The sequence below is a fragment of the Doryrhamphus excisus genome, chromosome 2 (assembly GCF_030265055.1).
Source record: "Doryrhamphus excisus isolate RoL2022-K1 chromosome 2, RoL_Dexc_1.0, whole genome shotgun sequence".
Taxonomy (NCBI): domain Eukaryota; kingdom Metazoa; phylum Chordata; class Actinopteri; order Syngnathiformes; family Syngnathidae; genus Doryrhamphus; species Doryrhamphus excisus.
Genome location: NC_080467.1, coordinates 9,698,238 through 9,719,892, shown reverse-complemented (window position 1 = coordinate 9,719,892; position 21,655 = coordinate 9,698,238). Strand labels below are relative to the sequence as shown.

The window sequence follows — 21,655 nt, the reverse complement described above, 5'->3', positions numbered from 1 at the left end:
AAAAGTACACAATTGATTTATTACGGTGTATGTACTATTTGAAGACATGTGGTAACCAATTTAAACGGTCATTACGCTAAATTGCAACAAATCTTTTCATACAGATAGTACCACAGGACAGTAATGAAATACCAACCACTTTAATCAATGAAATCAAGCAGTCATTAGAGTGCATCAGACGGAGATACATATATGAAGACATCCTGTTGACATTTCAAAATAAATGGCATCGCTTTTGTGTGAAACTGGTGATTGACATTCTGTCGTGGCGTAAGGTTGCAAGGTGACCGTTAGCAGCTGGACCCTCGACTGTTATTTAGGATACATTTCATCAAATTAGAGTTACTGCATTTCTGGTATTTCCATAACATGATACTAGCTGAGCTCGAGCTTGATTAAATCTTTTGGAGGCTCAAGATTCCAATTCTAAGTGCTCAATTTGACATTTGACAAAAATGCCATTTGTGGTTATTTAAAATGCAGCTAATCCATACTACAGCTAAGTATGTCTATACAGACTTATACCTGTTTACCAGCTTATTATGACGTAAAACCTTTCTCACTTTGTTCTACGTAATCTTCTCCCTTTTGTAAACGATGCACTGTTGTTGATGTGTTCTTGCTCGGGACATTTTATCACCATCCACGGCATCATGTTTAATGGCTAGTGGTGCCCTGGACCTCAACAGCAGTGACTCAGAAGTTCAATTTTTCCCATTAGAAAATGCAAACGCTGCATTCATACTGTTGGTGAAATGAACTGCATGCTTTTCTTTTGAACCTGACATGAAAATGCTCCTTGCACGCATGCTCTGTGCTTTTATTTGCACAGGTTAGACATTCCAGAGTAGTGTGTATTTAACATTGTGGGCTGCAGGTGTGCAGGTTGCTATGCAAGTAATAAGCAGGCCAACAACAGGAAAGGAGAGGTCTCTGTGGTAAAGAGGAGGGACGCCGACTTGATACAAGATGCAGCAGCTTCAGTTGACGTCTTGACATGAAACACAGGCTTTAACGTCATTTCCAGAATAAAGAGTCCACACTAAGAAGTGGCCTTTCTGTCCAGCGGCTGCAGAATATAGCGCTGCTACATCTACTCGCGGCCAAGAGGTGCAAATTCCTCAGCTGTCTGCGAGGGCAAACGGTGGAGACGAGCTGTCAGGATAAGGGAAGAATAAAAGTTAGGAAGGAAAAGTTCCAGCTGTTTAAATACAGGCTGCTTCCGCCGCCTCCATTATTCTTATTCTTGGCCACGTGCGTGTAAAGAATTCAAGAGCTGACGTCATGGATGGAAATGTTAAACCATTCAAGACCACCACTTCCAGTAAATGGTTACACACCGGCGTCTGGGAGGTCCAACACAAAAGTACACAATTACACCGCTTGCACGACGGAACAAAGACCACTTCACTGTGCTTTGGGAAAAAGGGAAACTTCAAATATTACGGGGACATGCTTTTAAAATGACAATCATGCTTTTTTTGGAATATTACAGCCATACTGTAGTATCATAATGTTATGGTGATATTGTGAAAAACCTTGTGTGATGTCAGAGTGCTCTGGTCTCAGCTTCTATCTTCCGCTCTCCGTGAAGGCTGTCTGGGTCGGGCGGTGCCACCGTTTGTCTGACGGCAATCTCAGGCCCCCCGCCGTAAATAGCCAACAGGTACTGCCAGGTCTCCTCTGAAATCTGACCGTAGTCGGCGCCTGAGAGGGGATGCACGTACTTTGAAGGCAGCGTCGTCTTTGGCTGGGTAGCATTAGCGCTGAGGCTCACCTTGCTTGAGCTGAATGTGTCCTGCCTTCATGACGCCTATCTTACTGTTGTCAATGGGGCCCGGCGGCTCTGTGCAGAAGAAAACACGTACAGTACGTAGACGGGACACGACTTGATGTGAATGTGTACAGCATTTCACCTTTGTCTTTGCCTTTGACAAAACTCTCCCACTCGCGGAACCACTGCATGCTGATGCAGAGGATGACGCTGGGCGCCTCCTCGGCCTGGAACTCTTTGTTCAGCTGCGCACAAAAACATCCGAATAGTCGGACTCGTGTTCCCCAAACACACCGTAGCACTTTTTACCTTAATGAAGGTGTCTATTTCTGTTTTTCTCCGTTTGGACAGCGCCTCGACCTCCACCTGGCAGATCGCACACATGTACAGGTGGTTGACTGCAGGCCCGCCTCCAAACCTGACAGCAGACACAAACCATGTGCTAAAAAGATCCATGTCTCCCCCTCCCCCGCCAGGCAAATCTACTGTATCATCAAACCGATGCATTCCCCGGCGTCCTCCGTCATGTAATTGCCTGCAAGCGTGTTAAAATATTTACCTGTTGTAAAGGTACTCCCACACATTCTGTGGCACGATGACAACCAGGTCGTCAATGTAGTGGTATTTATTAGGGGGGATACCTGGGGGAAGAGATGGAAGATTTGCGTGAGGAAGTCTTCATGCTGTTGAGATAATGTGGAATTACATTTAGATGGCTAGTGTAAAAATCTAAACTCCATTAGCTACACAATCTCATGAGATCAGACAAGACAAGAAGACGAGACCAGAATCCTCCTTTTATCACTGCCAGACAGAAATACAAGTGTTTAATTGGTATGATAGAGTACACTTGGGGTTTTCAAATGGTATCATCCTGGGGCCCATCTTTTCCAAGTCATTAATTGTGAACCACTATTTGAATTTGTATTTACTTTTTTAAAAGATATTTGTATCATTTTTTTTTTACATTGAGGATATTTCATTTAGATTTTTCATTTGATTTTCAAGGGCGGGTTACCTCCATGGTGACAGAGGAAGGTGTGGTTGCTGATGGGACCGGGCTCCGTGAAGGTGTTGAACTTGTTGAGCCATTCCCTTGAGATGTAAAACTGCAGCAGGCTTGGCTCCTTGGCGCTAGCCAGAGCCACTACCTTTTGCCTCTCTCTCACCGACTCCTCGCTGCTTTTCCTACACATGGTTCCAAAAACTGATGAGTGTACAGTATGCAAGTACGTGATCGTTAGGCTAACACACTTCATGTAGAGAATAAGAAGACATAGCAGGAGGGATCAAATTCGTTCCTGTATTTACTAAGTAATCAGACCCTTCTAGATACTCTAGGCTCTCAAAACGGTGACACGTTTATCATGGTTAAGGTTTAGACAAAGAACATAGCAGTTTGTTGTTACAGTAGGTGTTCAAGGGTTGTAGTGGTTTCTGCTGACCTGTAAAAGAGCACATAGGCTTCTGCATTCTGCACCACAGTCTCGTGGACCTCCGTGACATACTGGTCGTCAAATTCATACCACTGTCCGTTGATGACGTTCTGGCAGTACGCTATGTAGTGCCCACCTGTAAGGAAAAGAGAATGTAAATGTGGAAAACTCATTGTAGAGGATTTTCTTTTTGGTCCTACTTCCAGCAGTGCCATGGTGACAGATGACGGAGAGCAGGTCATAAGTGGTGACTTGGGAGGGACTGTCCTTGGCCAGGAAGGGTCGCATGTCCAGGCCCTCCAGCGGGAAGGAAACATGGCTGCCGATCTTGAAGGAATACATCACCTCATGCCGGAAGCGTTTCAGGTGAATGCACAGAATCTGCATGGCAAATGCATTCCACAAAATTCTAATTGCTGCTTTGTGATCCGAGAGGAAAACAAAAAAGACAGTGGCTTTATGTATGGGATGGTAATGTGATTTCTTATTTCATGTCTACAGGGCTCTAATAATGTTAAAAAAAACATAGTTGGAAGTGCAAACAGGTTTTCTAGGCTCCAACTACAAAAATATTTGATTCATTAATATTAAATCCTACTTTGTGCAAATTCACCGGTCGGGTCTGGAACCAATTAAGCGTGCTAAACAAGGGATGTCTGTAGTCACAAGGTTGCGCTATACCTCTGGAAGTCGGAGCACTTTGCAGTATTTCACCCCATTTCTCAACCTGCATGGGTAAAAATAACCATGAGAAACATGTTTCCAATGCATTCCTTTGCTATCTTCACATACTCACTTTTTACATCTCTCACAGCTGTACATGTTGTCTCCTGCAAAAATCATAGCAAAGCAAAGATCTGTTATGTATTTACATTGACGTGTGATCCCAAGTGTGACGCTACTCTTGACCTTTGAGTTCATCCGCAGCAAAGAAGGCAGCAAGGCAGTCCTCCAAAGTCACCATGGGACCCCAAAACCAGCTGGGGATGCACGAGACCACAAACCTATTCCAGAGAGGATGTCATCCAGGTTACTTCTGGTTTAAAAAAAAAAAAAGCCCCATTGAGATCTACTGACCGGCGTATGGAGTCCATGATGTAGGAGATCCATCCCTGTGAGCCGTATGTTTCAGGACACACGCCTGTCTTGACAGGCATGTTCTGATGGATGGAGGAGTGCAGCTTGGCTAAGTCCTCCTTCCCGGGAATAGGCAGGGACAGGTCTTGGAAGGTTTCCACAGTGGTAGACACCTGTGGCAGCAGGCAGAGTCGTGCTAGTCTACCTTCATTTACCATAAAGGTGGCGCCCCCTGCTGTCCAGGCACACAACTCACCCTGTCGCAGGTCAAGCACTGGACCAGGCTGAGGATGGAGCCGTCGAAGATGTCGGAGATGACGCTGCGATAGTGCAACTGCTTCTTCTTCTTGGACGGGAGGAGCAGCTGAGCTAATGTGGGGAATAAAAACGTGATGTGGTGGAAGATGCTGAAGAAGCACCAACGGCCGTGAGGGCGACAGGAAGTGTCTGCACCTTTTTTGAAAGGGTAGGCAGATCCTGCCGAGCGCAGCGGGCTGGAGCGAGGCGGACTTGAGGACAGTTTGGAATGGAGCTCCTGGAGGCTCCTGACGGGACTGCACGGAGTAGAATGTGGGCGGGGCATAGACGCTTCATTGTTTGGCTCTGCATGAAGAGGTCAAAGTGCATATTATTTAAATATGCTAGTCATCAGCCAGCTTTAAAGTTTCTGACCTGAGCTCTTGTCTGCACCCGTCTGACTTGACTGGTTGTTGTCCTGGCTTTGGATGTCCCCGTTTGGCGCAGATACGCACTCCTCCTCGTCGCCTCTCTCAGGAACGCCGTCCCCAGCTGCAGTGTCCACGTCCGCATCCTCGTCTACGTCCTGCGAGGCGCCGCGTAGTGGCGAGCCGGACACCCTCCTCTCCTTCTGCCTCTCCTTCTCGGATATCACCCCGCCGCCAGGACCGTCCCCGGCCGCCGAGGGCAGCTGGATGCCGTCGCACTCGTCCTGCACGAGCAGCTCGCCGTCACCGGCGCCACCCCCCTCTCCCCGGTCGCTACTGGAGCCCGAGTCGCAGGACAAGAAGTCGTCCTCGGACGGGGAGCGGTCGCCGTCCAGCCTCTCCTCGCCGTCGCTGCTCTCGCTGCTCCCGCCGCACTCGCTCAATGGCTCCTTGAGCTCCTCGTGGAGCTGGTCCATCAGACAGCGCAGGAACTCCTGTGTGTCCTTTTGGTACATTTACAACAAAACAACACAGGATGATGTACACGACAGCTGTTCTTCTAAAACAACACAAACATGAGGAACACTCGTTATCTCATGAAGGTACAATTGTCGTGTTGGATCTCAGTAGATTGAAGGGGAGTTGACTGCTGGGGGCTCGACCCTACCTGCTGAGCATAACCACGAAACATGGGGTTCAGCAACTTGATGCCATGGGACAAACTGGTCGGCACCACGTAGCTGGGCCTGGAAGGACGGCAGTTATGACAGTTTGAATACAGACTGTAGACTTTGCAGATGTGGCATCTGTAAAGCTGATGTCAACAGCATTCCGGAGCAATAACTGCTCAGGATACAGACCACTAACTCAGTACACAATGTATCGTATTGTATACAATTTTAATGATGTATTTTGTATATAATCATGGTCATGTAAAATACATATAATGACAATGTATTTTACAAATAGTCAATAAATGAATACGACCCCTTATACATGCCTGACACACTCTGCAGTTGAGTAAAGTTGTCCCCCCATTAAGTATAATCCTCTGTACTGTTTCCTACCGTTTTTTATGCCAGAGTTCTGAGATGAGTTTCTGGTAGCTCTTGCAGAGAGCAGGCTTCTTGTCAGTCCGCACCAGACCGCTGCAGTCCAGGAAGAACTGAGTGAGAGGAGGGCTGCTCGGAAAAGGCAGACGAGGAACGAGAAGGTCATCAGATGGAGGTAGCGTCTGACGGTGTTAGTTAAACGCTGAACAGATCTCACCAGTTGGACAGGGCTTGAAGAGCAGCATTCATGTAGCAGGAGTTGCCAATATTTTTCATCCCCGTTAGACCTAAAAGACAAAGATAGAAATGCGATGAATGTGACGTTAATGGGGAGAGGAAATGAGGAAAGATGGAAGTGATGTACCTCTGGGTTTAAGCTCGTCCTCCTCAGACTCTGACCCTTCGTCTTCCGCCACGGCGATTGGCACGCCTTTTAGTGGGTGACTGAGCGGTGCGGCTTCCTGGTAAAGAATAGCTTTGTGTCATTTCTAAAGTAGTCGCTCATCTTGGGGAGGGGAGGCTTTTAATCACCTGCTCCGAGGCTGCACAGTGGTGGTGGGCTGCCAGCACCAAGGCGGGCCTGGCCTCTAAAAACACCTCCCGCTCGCACACGTAGCACCAGATTCTAAATGTGGTCAGGTTCACTGTCAGGTTGTGCTTCTTAGCCTAAATGGAAAGGAATATTCATTGAATGTCTTCTTTCTCTTTTTGTTTTGTACATCCATGATTTTGGGAGGGGGCTGCTTACCTGAGCATGCAGGGTGCTGTGATCAGAGTAGGACTCTCCACAGCCGACGTATGGGCAGTCATTCTACGGTGTAAAAACGCAAAATAATACAAAGCATCTCTTCATGGTATAGCTTGTGCTTGTGTTGTAGAACTGGCGATTAACGTCAAAACGTCTGAAAAATATTACCTGAAGACAGGCCCATAGGTTTGGCCCCCCAACACCACATGACTGGCAGGTTCCCTGCAAGAAAAGACAAAGCAATCAGAGTTGTATTACTGACATGAGTATAAGAGTGCTGTTATAGTATGTGTACTACATAGTCTCTAGGAGTCTACATATGGCACATCCACTCTTGTTTACACTGGTCCATGCAGCGAGCATGCATCTTCAATGTCAGTTGTAACACAGGAAATGAATGAACGCCCACCTTGGATTTCTGAAGGAGGTCATCTTTGGTGACCTCTCCTATGGCGTCCAGGTGGGGACAAAGGTCTTGCTCGGTCATACTTGCTTCAGCTGCTACAACAATAATGCACAGGACAAGCTAATGCTAGCATCGACCGATGACAAGACACAAAAGCAAGCACAACGATTGCACATCGTGTCTGAATTCCTAAATGGTGGCGACTTCCCACAAGTAGCCTCACTCGATTCATGTAAACGGCAACAAAGAAGACACGGGAGGCCTCACCGACGACTCGGATCGCTGGAAAAAATGCTAAAGATGCTGGCGGCAGCCATGACAGCGCCACGGTCGTCTTTATGGCATGTGACACCTGTCACGGTGACAACAGCGTCATAGTCCCGGCAACAAAGCACGCCGGCTGCGACTGGACGGCGACAGGGTGAACGAATGACAACAAGACTCCCCCACAACAATACGTCAACCCCGCCTCCGACGTCATCGCAAGCGCTTGACGTCGCGGGGCTGGGGGAGGAGTTGACGCTGTGACGTCACGAGAAGGATTTGTCTATTCAATCTATATATGTGTAAATTAACGGACATATAAAACAGTGCACGTATGTAAATTCCAATCCAAATTGAGCACCGTAATTAAGGCACAATTTTTCACAATCAAAAAGAAATGTTTACAAAAAACATATGACAATATTAAGGCCGTCTGTTTCATAAAACACTTACAACCCAAACGTTTATAGTGAATTATTTATTCGTTCAAAAAAATCATTTTATTTTCATACGCTACAACGCCGATCCTGGATCTGTAGTGGCACTTTTGCAACAGGTTTGGAATACCGCAGACAAATTCAAACACATGTATAATCTGATTCCAGATCGGCCCTTCCCAACCCACGTTGCCAGGCTGCAAACCTCGCGGTATTTACGTTACCCAGCATCCTATGCTCTTCCTTTCTGCCTGAACCGACATGGTGGGTGCATAGCCTATTCTGCTCAGAAACTATGATAGATGTTACATCTGTCTCCATCCTCGTCTCGTAGTGTGTTTTTATGCCGTTACGTGTTACACTTTGGCGTGCTGAAGTTATTATACATTAACATGTAGTTATTGTTCGCCGCAGTTCTGCTTTTTGATGTAGACTTAAAGAATCCTTGGTGATACCGGTAAGCTAGTAGCACTGCGGCCGCTAGCTTAAATGCTAAGGCTGACATGTGGTGAAAAGTCGTCATTTGCTTTCATTTTCGCGTTCGTATTTCGCCTAAGCCACTCTGGACGTCGACGGGACTTTGGTTTTGTTGAGTTATTGCCGTATTAGGGTTTATACTATTCAGCCCAACATGTTGTGCTAGTGCGTCAAAACCTCGTTGAGTAGGCATTCCAAATGGCTAGTTGTTTGCTATTGTTGGCTGAAGTAGTCCGAAATGTATGGCCTTTAATACTCATTTTAGTTCGGTAAACGCACAGAATTGAAACACGCATGTTGATGGAAGTGGGTCCCCGAGGGGGCCTTTCTGGCTTAATGTAGTAGCCGCCTTCACAGCTATGATGTTAGTACCTTGTGTATTTGATGTAGCTGGATGAAGCGATATAATTGTGATCTATTTGGTTGCGACAGCCCAAGGGAAAAAAGGCAAAGGGGAAGAAGGTGGCACCCGCCCCTGCTGTGGCCAAGAAGCAGGAGGCCAAGAAAGAAGTCAACCACCTTGCTGAGAAGAGGCCAAAGAACTTTGGCATTGGTGAGTTGACCCGTGTGGCTTCTTTGTACAAGTACTGCATGGTGCAGATGATGTAAGCGAATATTTGCTATCTTAACTGCACTGAAGACAACTTTCCACCAAGATCGCTGATGCGCCTTTTATGTTATTTGTATATATACACATGTTTTGCGGTCAGACTTGTAACATTTGCTTCTCTCCTCACAGGCCAGGATATTCAGCCCAAGCGTGATTTGACTCGCTTTGTTAAATGGCCTCGCTATGTCCGCCTGCAGAGGCAACGCGCCATCTTGTACAAGCGCCTGAAGGTCCCCCCTGCCATCAACCAGTTCACTCAGGCTCTGGACCGCCAGACGGGTATGTTTCATGAAGAGTTTCCTATCAAAGGACGTGCAGATGATGTGACATATTTGCTATCTTAACACTCATGATGACATATCCACCAAGATCACTGATGCACCTTTAAAGAAAACTGCACTTTGGTATTTTGCACGTCATCCACAAGTCGTGCGTCAGAAATGATCAGGTGTTTTTTGTGCAGCCTAAAGATTTAACTGCTCATGATACATGTAATGGGATGCAACTATTCCACCTATAAAGGCCAAGTATTACATGTTACAATGAATGTTTGTGCAGCATGGATATGATTTGTGTTGTTGGTGTTCATAGTGGGCTTTGCAGGTGGACTAGGTGTCCATTACCTGTATTAATGAGTTGCCTCTTACTCAGAACACACAGAAAAGAGACGTGTGTTCATAAGGACTGTGGATGAGCAAAAATTTCTCCAAAAGTGGCCTTCCTGATAACATTAAGTTGAGCAGTTGAGCCACCATGGAACATGCATCATAGCAGGACATTTTCCTTTCAGCCACGCAGCTCTTCAAGCTGGCCCACAAGTACAGACCAGAGACCAAGCAGGAGAAGAAACAGAGGCTGCTGGCTCGTGCTGAACAGAAGGCAGCCGGAAAGGGCGATACACCCACCAAGAGGCCCCCCGTCCTCCGGGCAGGTGAGCGCCGCTGGACATGAAATCCTGCACCAACAAACATATGAGGCCATGTCCACGCATTCTTTAAACTCCTTTACCGTCCCTGTTGCGGCAATTGTGCCAAACACGAAATAACCCAACGTAGCAGTATCATAGAATGACTGGCATGTGTTGACTGGTATTTCATAGAAAGACGCATCAGCGTATCACGTAATGCGATGGTCAGGAAATGCAGTGAATTTTTTTTTTCCCCAGGTCTAACCAAAAACGGGTCTCACCAAATAAATTTTCTCACAACTCTCCAATTAATCTGTTCCAGAAAGCCAAAAATGTTAACGCAAATCGAATTTTTGTAGTTTTGCATGCAGAAAAACAGAAATGCATATAAACGATGAATGGATGGGATAAAACGGTCACGTTTACCTTAATTGAAGATGTCTTTTTTTGGAGACACAATGTGGTGGCAATATTGCACGCAAACTGAGGCAGAATTGCGGTGAATTTATTTTGTGAATTTGTTGATGTAGCGTGTATGCAAAATGTATGAATAAACATGAGCAGTGTTGTGGACATGGCGTCACATGTTAACCTAAAGGGCTTGTATGCAGTGATGACTTGAATTTCTTCACCTGACACATCTTGATGTTTTATGAGCTTTTTAACCCTGAGCTACCGGCCAAACGCGTCCCGTTGAACACTCCCAACACCAAACTGTAACGTCATGAATAAGCTTTTTCTTTGCTTTGTCAAATGCAGGCGTCAACACGGTCACTTCCCTGGTGGAGAGCAAGAAGGCCCAACTGGTGGTCATTGCCCACGACGTGGATCCCATCGAGGTAAGCTGGCTGTTCAGCATCACCCGCCATTGAAGGGATGGTCACTGGCAATGATGTCTGAATTTCTTCACCTGAATCGTCCGTGTCGAGCAAAACATACGAGCTTTTTAACCCTGAGCTTAGAGACCGCATATTATAATGTATATATTTAACATGCTAGCATTGCAAACGCTGACCTGACGTTTCTCTGCCTTTTCTAGTTGGTGGTCTTCTTGCCCGCTCTGTGCCGCAAGATGGGCGTTCCTTACTGCATCGTGAAGGGCAAAGCTCGCCTGGGCAAGCTGGTGCACAGGAAGACGTGCACCTCAGTGGCCTTCACACAGACCAACCCGTAAGCACGCACCCTCTTTGCTGCCGGTCTTACGGCCCATCATAAGCTCCATTGACATGTTCCTTTTCCAGTGAGGACAAAGGTGCTCTTGCCAAGCTGGTGGAAGCCATCAAGACCAACTACAACGACCGATACGAGGAGGTGAGACTGCTCTCGCTGACTTAAAATGGAAAACAAATGCATTTTAAAAAATGTATACAACTTATTTCTTTCTGCAGATCCGTCGTCACTGGGGAGGAAACATCATGGGTCCCAAATCTACCGCTCGCATCACCAAGCTGGAGAAGGCGAAGGCCAAGGAGCTGGCAACCAAGCTTGGTTAAATTGTTTGGAATAAAAAAATGTTATGTTCTAACAGCGACTGCTGCTTCTTTGTCACATTTGCAAAGTGATGAATGTCTAACCTTTAGGTGTTTTCATTTATGATACATCCCTAATGGCCTTAATCAACTGCAGTGAGTATCGGGTGGTGGAACACTTCTCTGTAAAATTATCTTATGTACTTTACATTGGTGCTACTCATTTAAAAACTCGTTAAAATAAAGTTAGACCTCAGGGTTTTGGATAAACGTTTCTCAAATTTTGCCACTTAGGTTATGCAGTAATGTGTGTAGCTAGTTTGGTTTGTACTGGTATAGGGTCCCAAACGCACTTTCGGTGGTGGAGACCACATAACCCACCATGGGACCAAGTAAGTTGAATATGCTAACACTTTGATAAAGCTGAGCAGTACTTGGATTCAGGAAGGAACTTGCAAAGGTGATTCATACATTTACGCCTTGCTGTCAAGTCAGGTAAAAAAGCTTTCTCCATGTTACTAATCTGGGGTGCCCTGTCTTTTGCAGAACTATTCACTTTTTGTACGTCTAATATTTGATGCTACTTGGCTATCTTTGACTGACAGGCAAATGTCTAAATGATGTTTGCTATATTCTGTTAAAGTGGGAATTACTGAATATTAACCAGTTTGATTACCTGTGACCTCTGACCCTGTGAATGTATAACTGGTATTTTGTATGGTACCGGTTAGAGTTCCTGTTTCTATTACAGTTACAGATGGATCATGTCTGCTTGAAACTTCCATGCTGAAAGCTTAATATTACTGACCTGAGATTTGTTTACTGTGTGAAAGATTGCTTCCAAGATACTGTATACATTATGTTAAACAATTGGGAGCAACAGGAGACTGGAATATTTATTTAAAGCAGCAATTTGTTTCACACTTTAATTTTCTTGATGAACTTTGTGTACCACATATAAGATGTGGCTGCGCACAGTCCGTACCTAAAAAGAGAAATTATAGAGTGAATGAGTGACAGCTAATTCAGCATAGTTAAAGATGTGAGAGCCCGCCTCCCATACCATGTGATAACATATTGCATGTGTTCATTCCTCAGGGTCACCCGCGTCTGTCCGCCAATCGGTCCGCCAGGGATGGTGCTCTCTGCAACACATGAGCAACGTGTATTTAAGTGAGAAATCAATGCTTATTCAATGGCAATATTGTACCAAAGTCTGCATCAATGAAGATGGATTCTGCTCCGGTCACGGCAGACATGGCGTCCAGGTCTCGGTAGTGCCAGCGGTTTCTGTCCACGTCGTTGTTGGGCATAAAAGGTCGACGCTGCTCTGTGAGTCGGACCACACCGACCACCTCCACCTCGCCCTCCACTTGACCCTTCATCCTGGTCTCTGGTCTGACCTTCTGCTTGGGGACGTAGCCTCTGTTGACCAGGATGCTGATACTGCCAGGACACGGTGATTATTTACATTTATTCATGTATGTGTTGAGCAGTTTGGGAGGTCACATGGACGATGACGTCCCGTATCTCACCCGAGTTCCGTGCAGTGGAAGGGTGTGACGACATTGGCACCCGTCTCCCCGCTGGACGACAGCCTACCCGCCTCCCTGGCCTCCTTTTCGGGGTCGACGGGTGAGCGCGGCAGGATGTAGAGCTCCTTGGCGTGGTCGTAGCGACCGCGCACCCTCACCCGCCTGTACTCCAGCTGCTGCAACTCATGAGGGCTAAAAGAGAAAATGTTCCGATTGAAAAGCTTTACTTTATGGAATGCCATGAAACGGTTCCACTCACTCGACAGGAAGCGGAATGGGCTCCGCTGAGGTGAGCTTTGCCAGCTCGTCAATCAGCTGCAGTTTCCACTGACGACGCTTCACCTTGACGAGAAAACGAGGAAATGACGCACAGTGGCACACCTCAGGGCATGGCAGGGAACACACACGAAGAGGAGATGATACCTGCCAGGTACCCAGACCAAACGTGGTGGCCGGGATGAGCAGCAGGAACCATTTCAGGAAGGAGTCTTCTCCAGATGCAGTTTTGGCTGCTGTGGAGCTGCAATGTCGCCATCCAATGGACCTGGCTGGAGCATCATGACAGATTTTTACCTCTCATTTGCATAGTAGGCCCTGACCCATAAGCATGGCAATTTCATTCGCAGACAGTCCCATTGTAATGTGTTGATGAGTGAGTCTATTTAACCCCATAGTGCATATTTACTTCCTGTTGGAAGGGTAGTTATCAATGCATCCATTTAAAGATGCATTTGTAAAGAAAACCATACTAGAACTATGTCAAGTTGTGTACTTACCATCGGCTCGCTTGAAGACAGGTGATGTTTGCGAGGAAAAAGCCCTCTTAATTGCAACGACATTTCTCTGCAATCACAATCGTTGAAGTTTTACACAACATTGTTAAAATAAATAAATAAATAAAATAATTACCTGAATGGTTGAAGTCCCAATCGTTCTGTTGTAAAAAAACAGTAGCGATTTTAGTGAATACATTCCGAATGGCAACTTAAATGACAGATGAAGGGAAATACAACCTTCCTGTACGGACAGCTACGTAACAAACATGTTGCTAGGTAGAACACGGCTGCATTTTACTGTTACTACTTCCGGTCCGTCCTTTACTTCTTCCCCCAGCTCACGTGTGTTGTTTTTTAAACGCATCATGGCTTTACTCTTCGTGTGAAGTTAAATATATAAATTCTTTTTCGACATGGATCTGGCGTCGAAGGACTCGTACATCCAGAAACTGACGAGCAAGTTTTTAAAACAAGGAGAGCAGGAACCGAAGAAGAGGACATTTGGTAACGTTGACCGTGCATTCTTGTTTATAATGTACCATCTCAAAACGAAATAAGAAACTCACATTCACAACAAACTCCATTTAACTCAGGATAACCATATTGTGTTTTGATTCGCCGACAGCTCATTTTAACGGTAAGAAAGATGCTGGCCCTGCACAGAAGAAGAAAAAGACCCAGAAATTACAAGATAAGAGAAATGTTGAGAATAACCAGAAGAATAAGAAGAACCATCAGCATCCCCCTGCACCACAAAACAAGTCCAGTCCAGCAGCACACAATGGCGGGCCCAAAATAAACGGAACTACACCACAGACTTCAGACAAAGGTATGCAAATATTCGTTGTCACTAAAATCAAAGGCAACCGGTTAAAAAAATAGTTGTGCATCTTCCTTAGTGTTGAATTGTTTTCCATTTATGGTGATTCTTTTTCCATTTGTATCTCAGTTTGTGGCTTCGGGTCGGTGAAAAAATCATATTAGTATCAACTTCAGTCTTTGCAGCCACGAGCCACAAATGGCCTCTGGGCTGCACTTTGGACACCCATGCTTCCATCATTGTATAGTTAAATGCTTTCAGATGACCGCAGTTTTTATGTTATTATGTTATGTTTCTACTGATTTTCTATTCCCTAAACACATTTTTGTTTTGTTAACTTGAATATGGTTTCTTGAAAGGAGGAAATGTGAAGCCCACCTTCTCCGCGGTGGATGTTCTCCGTAGGAGGCTGCATGAAAAGATCGAAGAGGCCAGAGGGCAGGTGAGGGAAGATGGAGGAAACAGAAGTCTTCTGTTCTGACTTTTCATAGCTATAGCATGGAAAACCTGATCTTCTAAATATGCTTTAACACTATTAGAGACCTCTAGACATGAAATAACACCCCTACAGTTATTTTAACATTTGTATTACCCAATACAAGTTCTGCACCTAACCATCGGTGGTGTTGTACATCAGGGAGCCCCAAAGGATGCGTTGTCAGAGGAAGTCCGAGCTAAGCGAGCCAAGCGAAAACTGGAGCGTGAGCGCAAGAAGAGGAAGAAGAAGGAGTTTCGCATGAAGAAACTGGCAGAGTCCAACGCTCAAAACCAGCAGCCGGAGGTCAAACAGGAAGAGGAGGAAGCGCCGGCCGTGGGAAAAAGTCAAGAAGCGGCCATGGTGTTCAACACGGTGCAGACGGTGGAAGACAAGTACGAGGACAAAGTGTTGAAGAAGAAGACCAAGAAGCAGCGCATCAAGGGTCAGATCACGCCGCTCTCGGGCAAGAACTACAAGCAGCTGCTGAGCCGCGTGGAGGCGCGCAAAGAAAAGCTGGAGAAGCTGAAGGAGAAAGATGAGGCCAAGGCCTCCGACGTTCAGATGAAGATGAAGTGGACCAACATGCTCTACAAGGCCGAGGGCATCAAGATCAAGGACGACGAGGACATGCTGCGCTCTGCCTTGGCCAGGAAGGAGAAGCAGCGCGCTCGGCGCAAGAAGCAGTGGGACCAGAGGTGCGAGAGCGTCGTGGAGAAGATGCAGAAGAGGCAGGACAAGCGACGGAAGAACCTCCAGAAGCGGAAGAACATGAAGGTGGAGAAGAAGAAGGCCAAAGCCAGGAAGAAGGGCAGGGTGCTGGCCGAGGACTTGAAAAAGGCTTCAGTCTAGTCTGTCATCATTCTTTGTTGATCACTGAACAAAAACATAAAAGCCCATTTCTGACACTGAAAGAAAAAAATATGCCAATGGTGAGTCTTAATAATAAATGTCCAAATTATGACATAAAAATTCATATTTCTGAGCTAAGAAAGTCATTATTATGAGCTTTATTGTGAAATAAAAAGTCATAATTATGAGATAAAGTATCTAATTTATGTGACGTTATATTATGTGTTGCCTTCACTGACGCATGCACAGTTTGTATCTCATAATGTTGACCCTATTGCATAACTATGACTTATTATTATGACTTATTTCATACTTATTACTATCCTGTGTCATATTATGACTTTGTCTCGTAATTTCTACATTTCATCTCATAGACTTTGCTATCTTATGTTACTTATGTTACTAGAAGTAACATAAGATAGCATAAGATTCTTTCTTTCCCTGGCTGTAAGGGGCTTTCACAAACATCTGAATCATTTTTTTGCAGTGTGACTTATGGTAATATTACAAAATGTGATTACATTAGCTCAGATTAATACTGCAGCTAATTAGCTTAGCATGAATCTCTTACATTGAAAAGTCACTATAAACGTTTGCCTCCGTAAATATGTCTGTCCCTTTTCAAGGGAAAGCACCGATATGTACATTTGGAAGCATATAATTACAGCTATTACGTCATTAATTCAGTTTGTTTTTTAGTAATGTTAGTGGAACATGATGCTAGCATACATGCTATTGAGGTAGGCTATGCTAGGCTGAGTGCCTGCAAACAATTTTTGGAATAAAATTAAACGGATGGATGGATGGAGTACTAAAAAAACGTTATTTGTGTATTATAATTATTCTAAAATGTTTTATTTATTTGTTGTGGATTTACGTCACGTTGTCGTCACGCCTCGCCCCGCCCACACCGGAATTGTTGGCCTCAATAGCCTCAGGTTGCATCTGAAAATATCACGTCTCTTGTAAAGACACGCTCTTCTAGTTAGCAATGTTCTTCTACTGATGGGATTATTCGCTACAGCAAGACGCGGGGCTGCACATTTAAACCTCCCAAAGGTGGGCGAAGTCCAGCATAATTAAGACTGACCTTTGGTAAATAAAACTGCTTTTCTTCCTCCCCCCCTCTTTCTCCTCCAGACAATCATGTCGCGACGGCTTCATGCCAGCAGGACCGAAGGAGTCGATAAAAACGTTTGGTAAGAAAGCGACTGGGAAAAGTAGAAATTCATAATTAAATAGTTCTGTCGCGTAATTGTTCTGCGGGATTTTTAAAGGTTCAAACCGAAATCTAGTCACGTGACATACCATCACGAGCGCAGCCAATCGTATTGTGATTCACGTCTTATCACATATATTAACAATGTTGCAAAACTTGTATTTTAGCGGTGAAAACAAATCTGTCAGGAGAGTTTTATCTATGATATCGCGTGTAATATCAATCGTATACATGTTTAGTAGATTACTTCTTCGGACGGGCATTGAGTGTTGGACCACATCAAGTCAGTTCGTGCTTGGAAAATGAAGTACAACTTAATTAAAACCGTTCAAACTCGTGGAGTGGAACCGTGGAATGAGTCGGGGAAGGTATGCTAATGTTAGACACCCCATATGTAGCGGAAGGGGCACATCTGTAGTCACGTGGCCATGGTGTTTTCAAGCCCCTCCAATTTCCCGCCGTCTATGAAGTCGTCATTTGTGTTTTTTTAATATATTTTTTTATATGTAAAAGTAACATTTCTTCCTCTCAACTTAATCAACGATGGTGTCAAAGTAAATAGATTCAGGTAGAACAACTTATACACGCTTGTTCATGAAATACCATAGTATAAAACTATGTGATGATGCTAGTTGAAAATTAGCCTGAAATGCTAGAGAGGGTGTTTTGTGAGACAATACAACAGAAAGACGACCCAACTAGTCTTTGAGCATGACCTATACCAGAGCTGTCCTATCTAGTCTTGACTGGTGTGTGTCCCACCTAGTGTTTGGGCATGGACGGGTGAAGCCTGCTCGGATGAGAGGCAAGATGTAGAAGGCAGCCACTGAGGTCAAGGCAGGAAAGATGCCCTTAAGTGACTTAACAGGTAGACGAGTCGAGTCAAGCCTCCGTGGATGCATGAAGAAAAAAAGACAAACATAAAATCAATAGCCTGGGGAGCAGTAGCTGTGCTTAGCTAGTAGTTGTGTTAGCTAGTAGCTGTGGCATTTGCATTGTGGTTAGTGTGCGGTGAAAAGGAATACACAGCATGCTGCTGCACTGCAGTGGGAGGCATATCCATGAAAAATAGCACACTTGACTTTCTTTATATGTATATTCTGTAGTACAGTTGTCCGTGGGCACTATTTTCCGGTATAATGTTTTTAATATTTAGGTTCAAGAATTGAATGAGGCATGAAATGAAAGTTCAAGCCATGCTTTATCAGACATGATTAATCACAGACTCTATTTTAGAAATGTCCAAATGTTGTAACATTGCTACATGTATGCAAATGAATGCCTGCCAGATTTACTGTGACTTTATTACTCATTAAGCTACACTGTATGATTATCATAAAGTTTTTTTGTTTTGGTGCTTCAAACAGGGTTGAATTCACGCAGCTTGCAGCTGACTACAAAGTGGTCAACCTCGGCCAAGGCTTCCCTGACTTTGCTCCTCCAAAATTTGTCCAAGATGCCTTCTGTAACGCTTTGAGTGGAGGTCCGGCCATGCATCAGTACACACGCGCCTTTGTAAGCACACCACAGGGAAAAACACGCTGGTTTTCAAGCGTTTTTTGACATAATTACACCATAAATCATTTTAAAAAGCTATCTTGACTATAGGGGTGTTATTTCATGTCTAGAGGGCTCTAATAATGTTAAAAAACAGACCCTAAACATGTTTTCTAAGCCCTAACTATAGAAAATATCCAACTTATAAATGACTATAGGATTACATCTGCACTTGAGATGTAAGAGGATGAGAGCACATGTGTAAGAGCACATGTGATCCTATGAGATCCTTTAGGATCAGGATTAAAAAAACGCTTTCTTCTCTCTTCAGGGTCACCCTCCACTTGTTAGGAGCCTGGCCAAATTCTTCAGCGGCATTTTCACCCATGAGATCGACCCCATGGAGGACATCCTGGTCACCGTTGGCGCTTACCAGGCTCTCTTCTGCGCTTTCCAGGCGCTAATTGACGAAGGAGATGAGGTCAGAGTTGGCAGGACGCTCTAAAAGGGAATAATCATCATGTCACATGGTTTGGCCTTGGATGTTTTGGTGCTAAATGCTGAATATGTGTTCTTCAAGGTGATTATCGTGGAGCCTTTCTTTGACTGCTACCATCCCATGGTGAAGATGGCGGGGGGTACTCCTGTTTATGTTCCTCTGAGGCCGGTGAGTGCTTTGTTGTTGATTTATTTTGCACTGAGCAGAGCTGACACAAACCCCCCACCCCCCACCCTTTTTGGCAGAGAGCGGAAGGCAGTGGCGCCGTCCTGTCAAGCGGAGATTGGGTTCTGTCGGCCGATGAGCTGGCCAGCAAATTCACCCCGCGCACGAAAGCCATCGTCATCAACACACCCAACAACCCGTTAGGGAAGGTGGGGGGGACACGTCGCCACCTTTCACTGCCCAGCCATGAATCCATGTGATGTGACGACGTGAACTTTGCAGGTGTATAAGAGGGAGGAGCTGCAAATGATTGCCGACTTGTGTGTCAAACATGACGTGCTGTGCTTCAGTGATGAGGTGTACGAGTGGCTCACCTATGACTCTGCCAAGCACATCAAAATAGGTGATATGCCAAAATTACATTTTCATGGAACAATACTATTTAGTAGAGCGGCAATCCTGCATTTGTTTACCTTGAACCAGGCTGTATGACTGCTGGAGTTAGAATAAAATCCCAGGAAGGCAGTCCAGCACATACACTAGCTTATCCCTCACCTATTAGTATGGACTTTGTACGTGGCCTTGCAGATAGAGCCGCTATAGTGGAATCTTTACTGTTTTTTTTAAGGCTCCAGTCCAGTTTGCAGACAAACAAAACAATTTCTAATGAATCATTTGTGCTTGCTTTGCTGACAGCCAGCTTGCCCGGCATGTGGGAGCGCACCATCACGGTCGGAAGCGCGGGGAAGACCTTCAGCGCAACGGGATGGAAGGTGACTGATTGACGGGTGTGGTTTTTCTTGTTCTTGTTTGCGCTGATTTGGCGGTGTTGGCCTCTTTCAGGTGGGCTGGGCTATTGGCGCTGGACCCGTCATCAAACACATGAAGACCATCCATCAGAACTCTGTGTACCACTGTGCCACGGCCGCTCAGGTGCTGACGACCATCACGGTGATGTAGGATGGAGATGACACATTGTGCTGACCTGCAGGAGGCAGTCGCTCGCGGCTTTGAGCGAGAGTTTGAGATGTTCGGCTCTCCGGAGAGCTACTTCCAGCAGCTTCCGACCATGCTGCAGCAGAAGAGGGAAAAGCTGGCCAAGTGTCTGGAGAGCGTGGGTTTGAAGCCCATCATGCCCGAGGGAGGCTACTTCATGATAACGGACATCTCCTCCATCAGTGAGTGCTGCTCCTCACGCACATGGCAGGGGTGTCCAAACTTTTTCCAGCGAGGGCCACGCAGTGAAAAATGAAAGGGTGATATTTTGTATAGTAACATATATATGTCAAGAAAAAACTACATCTCAGCCTTGTCTTATACAGTATGTCGGTGAAAAAGTAATGTTTTGAGTTTTATGGACTTTTTGGTCTTTGCTCTTTTTTTAATGTTCCAAATATTTCAACTTTCTTCATGACTTTATTCCCATAATATTATAACTTTCCCCAAACTAATTTTCCAAAAATAACAACCCTATTCTTTTGTTTTTTTATTGCTACGAGCCAAGAATAAAACAGCCGTGGGCCACAGATGGCCCCCGGGCCGCACTTTGGATCCCTATATTTCCTGAATAATTCAGGCTTGTAACCTCAGCTCGTTTGTTTTTTTTTTTACAGAGGTGGACCTCAATGACCAGAGCACCAAGGGTGAATCTTATGACTTCAGATTTGTCAAATGGCTAATTAAAGAGAAGGTTAGTATTGAAGATATGGATAAGGATTGAAGATATGGACACAAGTGAACCTCCATAGTGGGGGGGGGTTGCTAGGGCTATCAACCAATAAAAATATTTAGTGTGATTAATCACATTTGGCCCATTGTTATCTTGTTTTGTTTTATGGTTTGGACGACCGGTCTTGATTTTGTTTGATGGTCCTTGACACACGATAGCTTGTGCTAACTTTGTCCTACCCCCCCCACCCCTACCACCACTACCTATTTTTTTTTACGCCTCATATTTGGTCCCAAATGCTGATATATGTGGGGATTCATAAAGGTCAGGTTTGATGTTAATGAGTGCCTATGTGCTCGGTGCCCAACATGATTGACTTAGGCTATTTCTTTTTCCCTGGCAGGGTTTAGCAACAATACCCGTGTCGGCCTTCTACAGTCCGGAGCACGGCAAAGAGTTTGACAAATACATCCGCTTCTGCTTCATCAAGGTTCATACATCCGCCCGCGCTCCCTGAATTTAGTTATGATCCATGACTGAACTCAATTTCTTTTTTTTTCTTCCCAAAAAAGGAGGACGCCACCCTGGAGGCAGCTGAGGACATACTGAGAAAGTGGAGTTGTGGAGAATAAGACCGCTTGTCCCTAAAAGCCCGTCCTCAAGTTTTATTTCCTGTCCGTCCAGATTTTAACTGTTAGTGATTACCTGCATATGAGCCATATTTTATATACGTCCTCAACATGTCCATGCACCCTTTTTTGATCAATCTGTACTTTCTCCAGTATTCAAATGTTTGAAGCTCTTATGTGAATTTTATAACGTTAAA

The 21,655-nt window shown here is 45.1% G+C and overlaps 5 protein-coding genes and 4 non-coding genes across 11 annotated transcripts; 7 read left to right on the top strand and 2 right to left on the bottom strand.

The window, feature by feature from the left end:
- Positions 1-121: 121 nt before the first annotated feature.
- On the bottom strand, positions 122-7,648 carry usp20 (ubiquitin specific peptidase 20). Its single transcript, XM_058065027.1, has 25 exons — positions 7,426-7,648; positions 7,162-7,253; positions 6,921-6,974; positions 6,753-6,815; positions 6,536-6,670; positions 6,369-6,465; positions 6,222-6,291; positions 6,020-6,133; positions 5,620-5,698; positions 4,960-5,455; positions 4,741-4,890; positions 4,544-4,656; positions 4,288-4,460; positions 4,120-4,214; positions 4,007-4,040; positions 3,892-3,937; positions 3,411-3,591; positions 3,220-3,346; positions 2,793-2,962; positions 2,334-2,415; positions 2,084-2,192; positions 1,917-2,019; positions 1,778-1,846; positions 1,539-1,707; positions 122-1,155 (listed from the first exon to the last, which is right to left on the bottom strand). The coding sequence occupies exons 2-24, from the start codon at positions 7,237-7,239 to the stop codon at positions 1,550-1,552; spliced, it is 2,796 nt and encodes a 931-aa protein (XP_057921010.1). The 5' UTR covers positions 7,240-7,253; positions 7,426-7,648; the 3' UTR covers positions 122-1,155; positions 1,539-1,549.
- A 439-nt stretch (positions 7,649-8,087) lies between these two features.
- Positions 8,088-11,378, top strand: rpl7a (ribosomal protein L7a). Its single transcript, XM_058065032.1, has 8 exons — positions 8,088-8,123; positions 8,769-8,889; positions 9,076-9,225; positions 9,737-9,877; positions 10,613-10,692; positions 10,893-11,023; positions 11,095-11,164; positions 11,242-11,378. Exons 1-8 carry the CDS (start codon positions 8,121-8,123, stop codon positions 11,344-11,346), a joined length of 801 nt encoding a protein of 266 aa, XP_057921015.1. The 5' UTR covers positions 8,088-8,120; the 3' UTR covers positions 11,347-11,378.
- On the top strand, positions 8,932-9,004 carry LOC131124175 (small nucleolar RNA SNORD24). The gene has a single exon (XR_009128834.1). It is a non-coding gene; the product is annotated as a small nucleolar RNA SNORD24 (small nucleolar RNA).
- Positions 9,260-9,327, top strand: LOC131124176 (small nucleolar RNA SNORD24). The gene has a single exon (XR_009128835.1). It is a non-coding gene; the product is annotated as a small nucleolar RNA SNORD24 (small nucleolar RNA).
- LOC131124174 (small nucleolar RNA SNORD36) lies at positions 10,459-10,529 on the top strand. The gene has a single exon (XR_009128833.1). It is a non-coding gene; the product is annotated as a small nucleolar RNA SNORD36 (small nucleolar RNA).
- LOC131124173 (small nucleolar RNA SNORD36) lies at positions 10,738-10,814 on the top strand. The gene has a single exon (XR_009128832.1). It is a non-coding gene; the product is annotated as a small nucleolar RNA SNORD36 (small nucleolar RNA).
- An 816-nt stretch (positions 11,379-12,194) lies between the features above and the next one.
- LOC131110409 (surfeit locus protein 1) lies at positions 12,195-14,104 on the bottom strand. The gene is made up of 8 exons (XM_058063512.1): positions 13,767-14,104; positions 13,634-13,700; positions 13,281-13,405; positions 13,117-13,199; positions 12,858-13,049; positions 12,533-12,768; positions 12,386-12,467; positions 12,195-12,307 (listed from the first exon to the last, which is right to left on the bottom strand). The coding sequence occupies exons 1-8, from the start codon at positions 13,827-13,829 to the stop codon at positions 12,241-12,243; spliced, it is 915 nt and encodes a 304-aa protein (XP_057919495.1). The 5' UTR covers positions 13,830-14,104; the 3' UTR covers positions 12,195-12,240.
- On the top strand, positions 13,932-16,462 carry surf6 (surfeit 6). The gene is made up of 4 exons (XM_058063499.1): positions 13,932-14,137; positions 14,259-14,462; positions 14,813-14,895; positions 15,091-16,462. Exons 1-4 carry the CDS (start codon positions 14,047-14,049, stop codon positions 15,778-15,780), a joined length of 1,068 nt encoding a protein of 355 aa, XP_057919482.1. The 5' UTR covers positions 13,932-14,046; the 3' UTR covers positions 15,781-16,462.
- A 203-nt stretch (positions 16,463-16,665) lies between these two features.
- On the top strand, positions 16,666-21,654 carry kyat1 (kynurenine aminotransferase 1). Of its 3 annotated transcripts, XM_058063420.1 has the most exons (13): positions 16,666-16,839; positions 16,921-16,979; positions 18,367-18,514; positions 18,828-18,977; positions 19,077-19,163; positions 19,241-19,369; positions 19,443-19,563; positions 19,857-19,933; positions 20,004-20,093; positions 20,152-20,338; positions 20,774-20,850; positions 21,233-21,319; positions 21,402-21,651. In XM_058063420.1, the coding sequence occupies exons 1-13, from the start codon at positions 16,786-16,788 to the stop codon at positions 21,459-21,461; spliced, it is 1,326 nt and encodes a 441-aa protein (XP_057919403.1). In that variant the 5' UTR covers positions 16,666-16,785; the 3' UTR covers positions 21,462-21,651. The 3 variants fall into 3 exon arrangements, with proteins under 3 accessions (XP_057919403.1, XP_057919412.1, XP_057919421.1); XM_058063429.1 differs by lacking the exons at positions 16,666-16,839; positions 16,921-16,979 and adding an exon at positions 17,180-17,367 and having other exon boundaries at positions 21,402-21,654; XM_058063438.1 differs by lacking the exons at positions 16,666-16,839; positions 16,921-16,979 and adding an exon at positions 17,453-17,567.
- The last annotated feature ends 1 nt before the right edge of the window (position 21,655 follows it).